Here is a 9,300-nt window from a genome sequence, read left to right as displayed (position 1 = left end):
CTTGAGTTCTGGCTACCACATTCCCCTTATACCTTGGGTCACCCTCCCCAACGGATATCTGCTCCCAGACAATCTTTTTACCCTGTTCCACAGCGTAGCGACACAAGCTTCTTTCAAAAAAACAAGCCTCGGAGGAATTATGGACTTTCAATCAAACTATCCACAACCCGGCTTAGCCCGTCGCTAAGGACCCAAGAAATATCCCTTTCCAGTGCTCCCCTTGCGGCATTCTCGATCACCAGATCAACCTCTAGCTCTGCTGTCTGATTGCTCAGACCGGTGTTCTCCATCGTCAGGACCCTCACACGAGCATTCAGGCCCTCCACCTCTTTCACCAACCTCGCCGCTTGATCCTCCAAGCTTGCCCTCTCAAGTAAAATTGCATGCCGTCGAGCCTCCAAGCTACCCTTATCGGCTTCTAACTTCCCTACTTGGGTCTTTAGTTCTTCACATTCAATGCTCCTTCTGTCTGAATCGTACGGTAGGGTCTCCATCTTGGAGACGTGTTCAACGGCCGCGACTAAATAAGACGACACTTGGGCGGCAACGTAACGCAAGCCATCATCCATATGATCGACAAAAAAGATACTTAAGGCCTCAATCGTGGTGGGAGGAAATGCCTACTGACACCACTCAAGAGCAATGTTATGATCAGAGACAATATATGGAGCAGTTAGTCACCAGGCTGGCTTATAAGCATCTAGATGAGAACTCATCAGTCGGGGGTGGTTGTGGTCTTACCAGAAGAGATGGAGGCAAGACCGTGAGAAGGCGAAGACCCAATCTTTGTCCTAGCTCCATCGATTGTGGGAACGGGGCTGGTTTTCTTGGTGTTTTCCTCTCCCGTATGACGGGGTGGTTTAGTCGTCCCGATTTGTGCTCCCTCCAACAGTTTTGAAGGACCTTCATCGAGGGCATGGTTGGAGTAAGAGATTCAAATTACGCTTTTGTCGAACCCCCAGACTGAAACGGCAGAAACGTTCGGGGGTGGAGGACGTCATGTATAGTATCATAGCAATTGCATCATAGTAATCAAAGTAAACACAATCATTACATTGAAATATAGATATTTACATCTGTTTGATACATAGTTTGTATACATCAAAAGTATAGTAAATTATAAAAGACGTGACTCTATATGGTTCGTCTTCTCAAAAGCCTGCGGGAGTACATGTCTACTGATTTCCTGAGAATACAAGCGATTTTGAAAGAGTATCAGCATTAAGCTGGTGAGTTCATAAGAATGTTTTTGAAATGTAAACCTGTCATTGAATCTATAAAAAAGTGTTTGCATGCTTCCCAAGAAAATCCAATATTTTCTAACATATGTGTTTGTTATTGTATACCATAAAGTATTAGTTTGTATGTCTGGTTACTACCAGTTGTATTGAATAATGTTGTTTTGAATGAAAACTCTTTGTATGAAAGAACTGGCTACCACCAGTGATGTATAGAATGTGCTGTTTCAAAACCCTGGTTACCACCAGTATGTATAGTAGTTTCATTACTTAAAATAAAACCATGTATTGTATCCCGTGGAATCCTCCAGTGCAATGTATAGTAGTTTTATTAATTAAAATAAAACTATTGAAGAATGAAATCGCGTAAACAAAGGTTAGTTTATACTATTGTGAATCGTATAACCACGCTTGATATGAATGATGACCTCTGTGACGTTCTTCAGGCTTCTGACGGTATGATATTTGTCACCCCAGGCATGCCTGCCTAACTGTAACTAGCATTTTAGGTGTGGGATTTTCAGTCCCAAATAGATCTATTCACAAATCTCATGCTATCCCTCCAGGAGACTCTGGCTACACTAAATGATAGGATTTAGTCAGTACCCCGAAGGGTACAAATAGATCTATTCTCATACCCGTCTCTACTCGTCGAGTTACGCGATGACTCGATGAGTTTTCCTTCTAATTGAACATCGACTGAATCCTCATCCGACTCGCCGAGTTGTATGAACAACTCGTCAAGTTCATCATCAACTGATACACATGTCATGTCCTTGACTCACCGAGTTGTATGAACAACTCGTCGAGTTCATCTTCATCCTTAAGAAGATTGCCTTGGACTCGCCGAGTCTGTTCATGCACTCGCAGAGTCCCATGAATTTCCAGAACAATGGCTTAGTCCAGAATGTTGGGTCACTCCCTGGGACCCCTTTAAAACCTTTCCACACTCAACTGGGTCCTTATGACCCTCAACTGATATGGGACAGAACCTTGGACTCGCCGAGTTGGTCACAACCACTCACCGAATCTTCGATTTCTGACGTACAACCCTTGATCAAAAGATAGATCTATGCTTCTACAATCGATATAGCATGTAAAGTCACAACCTTTACGTGCTTGCATGGGACTTTGAGCTTAAAAGGTCCTTGAACAAGCCCTCTCAAAGCATGGGGCCTTCTTTCAGTGCAAGATCCACTCCTTTCTGCCTTGTAACCCCTCTAAGGGCCTAGATCGGAAACATCAACTCCAAACCATGCTTGCAATCATGGTTGGTGACCAAAATGGCTTAGAAAAGCCCTAAAACTTCACAAAATGGGATCTAGCAAATGGAAGAGCAAGGTACAGGCTTTTTACCTTAATGACTAAATCCAGCAATCTACATATACGAATTTAATGAGGAAATCCAGAAATTATGGAAATAGAAGGCCAATTTTGCAACACAAACATGTTTGGAAATTATAACATCATGGTGTGGTTCAGTCAAGATCGAAGAAGGGCGAAGAATTGTTTGATCATTGAGTTTTTTTTTTATTTCAGCACTGTGAGAATGGCAAGATGATGATGCTTGATGGAGCACTTCTAAATCGCAATTCAAGATACGTAAACGAAGAATGGATGACAAAGATATGTCGTGATGATTTTTCCAAAAAATCGACAAGTGATTGAGAACAGATGGAGACAATGAACAAAAAAAATAACATAAATATAGCATCAATCTAAAACAACTTACCAAGATTATAGGCTTTGATTTAAATTCAATTAAATGATTTATAAGTCATTTACCAAACTACCCTTATTTGATTAATTAATTTTTTATTTTAACTTTAAAATCTGATTGGTTCCTACAACCACACAATAATTATTCATCCACATATGAACCTATATATATATATATATATATATATATATATATATATATATATATATATATATATATATATATATATATATATGGGATGGTTCAATTAAGAAACAAAAAAGGTTGAGAACAAGAGGATGAATCTGAGACACTCATTTCGAATCCCCCGCTTAAGTGCTGAGCGTACTGGGGCGACTGAATAGATAATATTCATATATCATTACGTATATTCATATATTAATATATTAATAAATATAACAAAAATGATTTTTCATACGAATATGGTGAGGATGGGAGGTGGTGAAGGTGGCGGTTGTTACTTGTGCTTGGTTCTGGAGGTGGCGGTGGTTGTTGGTAATGGTGGTGGTTGGTGGTCGAGGGAGGTGGTGTATTCATATATGAATATTACTCAACCTTTGTCGGCCCGGTATACTAAAACGTTTAACGAGAAAAATAAATGATTGGCTGAAAATGATTCCTTAATTTTCAATATTTTTTATTTGACATCTCTCTCTCTTTATATATATATATATATATATATATATATATATATATATATATATATATATATATATATATATATATATATATATATATATATATAGGGAAATGATCAAATGAGAACACGTAAAAGGTTGAGAACGAGAGAACAAATATATTCATTTCTGATTCCATGTATTCATTTGTGGAGAAATGATAAATTTTTACGCACAATCACCATGAATATGATTTTTCTCTTCAATTGAAATTAAATGCGTAAATTTTTTTCATTTCCCTACGAATGATTACATGGAATCGCAAATGAATATACATTGTTCTCGCGTTCTTAACCTTTTTGGTGTTCTCATTTGATCATACTCTTATATATATATATATATATATATATATATATATATATATATATATATATATATATATATATATATATATATATATATATATATATACATAAACAGGATTGGGTGATTACTCATTTTAAAGTGAGGACTCGTGAGGTTAACTTAAAAAAATTGAAAAAAATCTTTAAAAAAATACAAATCATAAAATCGAGCAAAGATCTATGTCCGGGAGAAAAAAATTGGATCATTAAAATTGAATCATGATTCATAATGATGCAAAATAAAAAATTAAAATTAAATCATGGATCTATTTTAATGATGCAAATTTTTTTTCTCTCGGATATAGATTTATGCTCAATTTTATGATTTGTATTTCTTTTAGATTTTTTTCCCTAATTTTCTTAAGGTGTCCTCACGAGTTCTCACTTTAAAATTAGTTCTCACAATAACCTGACTATATATATAGAAAAATTACTAGCCAATTTCCATAAGCCCTTCCGTGAACATATGTCATTCTCTTTCCTTCATCTTTAGCTTTTTAGAAAATCTCAACCCTCATCTTCCCTAATTGCTTTTTCTACCACCGGCCAAAATCCTCCACCAATATCCTTCTCCGCCAATCGCAACCTCCACTTCCGTCGCTTCTCTTCTTCATCGTCGTCTCTCTCCTCTAACATGTCGAATCTAAATCGAAGTTTAAAGTGAGGTTTATTAGCAAGCAGGAATAAATTTTAGTTCGGGACAAAATCCACCACCACCGCCCCTTCTCCACCCGTCGTGAACTCCTATGCCGCCGCTCCTCTTCTTCACCGCGGTCATCCTCCTCCAACAACTTGAATCTAATCTAAAGAATAAGGTAATCGATCAAACTCTATGATTTAGAGACTGTAGACAAACTCTATGATTTAGAGATTTTAGACATTAATTGTTTTTTTAAATAAAAACTCTTTCATTGTGATTGATAGATTTTAAACATGATTTCTTTATTATATAAAAGCTTTCGATCCAAATTTTAGATAATTGTCATGTGATGTAATGGAATGTATGACAATGAATAAAATAAGAAATGATACCAGTTTCTTCTTTCTAGATCATGATCGTAAGTGGTGTTCAATTTGGAGTAATAATTTATTATCAAGTTAATAACTCTTGAATTACACATCCTTGTAGCTTATATCAATACCTAATTAATATATATATATATATATATATATATATATATATATATATATATATATATATATATATATTTTAAAGATATGATCCTTATGAACAGTTAAATTGGTTTTTGTTTGTCAGTTTTAGACCCTATACTTACATTCATCGTTTCTCCTTAAGTTTATGTCAATTTGTTTTTGTGGCCCCCTAATTTGATTCATTCTATCTTGAAAGCTTTTTTTAATTGACAGTTTTACAAAGTTTTTTTTAATCAATATTTTTTTAATTTCCTTCTCTTTCTTGCTTACTCATGAACGTTTTATGCTTCATGGTTGATGTTTACACATTCCACGTGTATTGTTGTTCCTGGGTTACTTTAACACTACCTGGGTTAGTCCACTGCCTCAACTACTGGATCTCAACTACGGGATAGCCTTCTGCTGCCACCGCTGACCTTCACCTCATTGTATCTCTATCGCCTCTTAAATCCATGAAAACAACCTCATCGGTACGTCCTCAAGATCCCGATTTTCATCTCTTGCTCCAAAAGGTGTCGATTGTTCTCCTCTCTCATACTAACATTAATCCTCTACTGCTCTACCACCGTTGTCTCCGCCCGTAATCTCCTTCGGTTTCCCGTTGCTTTTCAGAACTATGGTTTTCAATCGCAACATAGAAGGTGAGCCCTTTACTTTGACAACATGTCACTTCGCTTTTATGTATCTATGTCGACATATTAAACCTTCGATTTTGTTTTCATGAATTAACATTCTGCTTTTGTTTGACAGTTAGCTTGAAGTATTTGACCTGCCTTCTGGTCTTGGCTTTTTTGGCTGGGTTTTGGGGAATATGGGATTTTTAAAAATAGTTGCAACATCATCAATATTGATGGCTGTCATAGCTGCAGCAACAGCTCTTGCTCTTAATTCCGTTTCCCCATCTTTATCCTCCTGTTATAATTACAGTTTCACCAAACGCTTTTTGAATTCGTCCTCTTCAATCCCAAGTCGTTTCGACTTCAGTAAAACTCTCACCAAACCTCCTTCAGCTCTTCCCATGGACACTAAATCCGCCCTAAAGGTTAGAACTGTTTATCTCAATCCATACAGCTACTTGATTTTGATCTTTTGTGATTGCAATTTATCGTTGTATTAAGGGTTAATAGGGCATGCGCATCAGGTGTTTGATGAAATGTGTCAAAGAATGTTTGATGTATATTGTGTTTTTTTTTAATTTTTTTGTCTAATTGATGTTCAATTATGATTTGTAATGTAATCAGTAGGTTGAAGAGGTTATTAACACGATGGAGGTAGAGGTTGGTTATTCATGGATATTGCAAAGTATGCGACATTCCCATGTTTGGTGAGTACTTTTTAAACCTTTTTTCTATGTCAAGATTACTAACGAGGGTATTATTGTAATATGTGATGCAGTCGGCAAATGTGGGTGGTGTCTTTTAAGTTGAACCATAAAACATTTTTCAACTATTTTTACGCTATTTCTCCGATATTTTTTTTTTTACAAATAGGCCACCAAATTACTTTTTCTCACATCCAAATGCAATGAAGGTGTGTGTCTTTGTTTTACTATGATATTTATTTCCAATATCTATCACTCACAATAGTAAATTAACTAGGCCACCAAATTACTTTTTTCTGATATTTTTTTTTTTACAAATAGGCCACCAAATTACTTTTTCTCACATCCAAATGCAATGAAGGTGTGTGTCTTTGTTTTACTATGATATTTATTTCCAATATCTATCACTCACAATAGTAAATTAACTAGGCCACCAAATTACTTTTTTCTCACATCCAAATGCAATGAAGGTGTGTGTCTTTGTTTTACTATGATATTTATTTCCAATATCTATCACTCACAATAGTAAATTAACTAGGCCACCAAATTACTTTTTTCTCACATCCAAATGCAATGAAGGTGTGTGTCTTTGTTTTACTATGATATTTATTTTCAATATCTATCACTCACAATAGTAAATTAACTAGGCCACCAAATTACTTTTTTCTCACATCCAAATGCAATGAAGGTGTGTGTCTTTGTTTTACTATGATATTTATTTCCAATATCTATAACTCACAATAGTAAATTAACGACTGTTGTCTTATTTCTTGCAGCTTGGATATGGTTCAGCTTCCATAGAATTGCTATTAGGGTACTTTAACATGTTTATATTGGTATTTCTATATATACCCTTTTAATTTTATCAAGTTGTAAATTCTTATAGGTACTTTGAAGCTCAATTCACTTCCATCTCTGAAGAAGATGTTCAAAAGGAATCAGACTCTCCCCGTCTCAAAATCACTAAAGATGTTGTGAAAGTAAGATCAACATTCTTATTATTAGCAAAACTTATTTTAATTGGATATATAAAAGTTTCTGAAATTTGTAACTATATTGTATTTGCGAGGTGTCATTAAGCTAAATAATTATTAAATAAACCAATTTTTCTAATTAAATTATGTAATTTTTACAGATTCGCTGTCACACCCCCAAACCACAACGGCGGAAGCGTTCGAGGGTGGATGACTTCATGTACAATATCATAACAATGCAAAGTAGTAAACAAACAACAACATCGTCCATTGCATTAATAGTAATAGTTTAATACATGTGTGTTCTTTCATTGTAATAAGTCATTACAACAAGTAATCAAAATAAAAGACGAGTCTTGACTACTCCATCTTCGCAAAACCTGGTCATCGTCCCTGTCTACTAGAGACCTGAGAATACAAGTTATTTTGAAAGTGTAGGTCAGCATTTAAGTTGGTGAGTTCATAAGTAATTAATGTCATTGTTTGTATAAGTATGATGAAAACGTTTGAAAATGTTCAATGTAATTGTTTGTATATGTTTTGAAAACTCCTATAAAATCTCATATTTTCTACTAGTATAAAAGAAGCATTTTATCAAGGCCTGACTGTTTTTCAATATTTATTTCTAAAAGTCCAACATTTATCCATAAGTGTATGGTAGTTTAAAAGTTCCAAAATTTTAACACAATGATGTTTTTCATTCCTAAATAATAGATGTATGTATGTATAAAATCTCTAAGGTACTTGATGACTCTGTAAACCAATATATTTTTAATACTCCCTGTGAGTCTTTTGTTTAAGTAAAACTGGTTAAAAGGGTCTTTATCTCGAATTGTGAACATGCTAATAATATCCCATGGTATAGTTATTACCCCCTGAGCATGATTGAGTTAAATGTATATTACTACGTACAAGAGTTGTTTCTGCGGTTTGTAAGTTTCTCATAACCATACTAGACGTGGTACTAATGTCGACATTTGTCACCCCAGACCTACCGGTCTAACTGGAGCTTACAGTTTAGGTGCGGTTTCGTCAAACCCGTATAGATCTATACACAAATTCGCGCTCTCCCTCCAGGAGACTCTGGTTAAAGATGGAGACTTTCGTTTTGGTACTAACAAAGCCATATGTCTTACATGATTGCTTACAACAAGTTCACGAGTAATATAATGAAATACGTTTTGTATGAAAAGATTATCCTTGTTATGAAGAATGCATACTTATAAATAAAATGTTGGTATAGTTAGATCCGTAAGTGTTCTTATACTATAGTATTTTAGTATGTTCTCTGTCTTAGTATATTAGTATGTTCTCTTTGTAATAGTGTATTAGTATGTTCCTTTGGTTATACTATTCTATGTTATAGTATTTGTATACGATAGTATTCTCCTAAACTATACCTATTATAGTTTACTAGTAAGTTCCATTATAGTATTTGAAGAAATGAATGTACACCTTCGCTACTCAAAGGTATTGAACTGATTGAATAGTACTTTTATATCAGCATATGTATACATAACATATAAGTTTAAAAGGAAATTTCTTAACACATTTGAATGAGTTTTATAATAAATACTGATGACTTGATGTCAGTGTATACAACGATTTAAAAAGTAGTTTGTTTGATAAGACAGTGTAAAGTAAAAGAAATCCCTTGTTCGAAAACACAGTTATAAATCACATGTGATTGATTATATAACAAAGAGTATAACAAAAGATTTATGTTTTTCACACGATGATAACCGTGTGTTTACTTGTATCCCCCCCCCCCCCCTTAAAGTGTATAAAATGCATTTATAAAACATTTAAAAGTGTAGTTTATGGGGGTATGAACTCACATGATTGATGGGAGATAGCGAGATGATAATCGA

The 9,300-nt window shown here is 34.7% G+C and overlaps 1 protein-coding gene across 5 annotated transcripts; it reads left to right on the top strand.

Moving 5' to 3' along the window:
• Positions 1-4,443: 4,443 nt before the first annotated feature.
• On the top strand, positions 4,444-7,992 carry LOC145062195 (RNA cytidine acetyltransferase 1-like). Of its 5 annotated transcripts, none has more exons than XM_079009832.1 (7): positions 4,444-4,794; positions 5,492-5,775; positions 5,885-6,176; positions 6,379-6,458; positions 7,232-7,269; positions 7,342-7,435; positions 7,591-7,992. In XM_079009832.1, exons 4-7 carry the CDS (start codon positions 6,423-6,425, stop codon positions 7,720-7,722), a joined length of 300 nt encoding a protein of 99 aa, XP_078865958.1. In that variant the 5' UTR covers positions 4,444-4,794; positions 5,492-5,775; positions 5,885-6,176; positions 6,379-6,422; the 3' UTR covers positions 7,723-7,992. The 5 variants fall into 5 exon arrangements, with proteins under 5 accessions (XP_078865958.1, XP_078865957.1, XP_078865955.1 ...); XM_079009831.1 differs by having other exon boundaries at positions 6,376-6,458; XM_079009829.1 differs by lacking the exon at positions 7,232-7,269.
• Positions 7,993-9,300: the final 1,308 nt, after the last annotated feature.

Source organism: Lactuca serriola, chromosome 7 (assembly GCF_051521515.1).
Source record: "Lactuca serriola cultivar US96UC23 chromosome 7, Lser_US96UC23_V15, whole genome shotgun sequence".
NCBI lineage: Eukaryota > Viridiplantae > Streptophyta > Magnoliopsida > Asterales > Asteraceae > Lactuca > Lactuca serriola.
Note: the sequence above shows the minus strand (reverse complement) of the source record. Positions and strands in the feature narration are given on the sequence as shown.

Bases quoted from the DNA above. Each gene is read 5' to 3' on its own strand.
- LOC145062195 (XM_079009829.1), top strand. From the start codon at position 5,946: ATGGGATTTTTAAAAATAGTTGCAACATCATCAATATTGATGGCTGTC. The intron at 6,177-6,378 runs GTTAGAACTGTT...TGTAATCAGTAG, and splicing joins ACACTAAATCCGCCCTAAAG to GTTGAAGAGGTTATTAACAC. The intron at 6,459-7,341 runs GTGAGTACTTTT...AAATTCTTATAG, and splicing joins ATGCGACATTCCCATGTTTG to GTACTTTGAAGCTCAATTCA.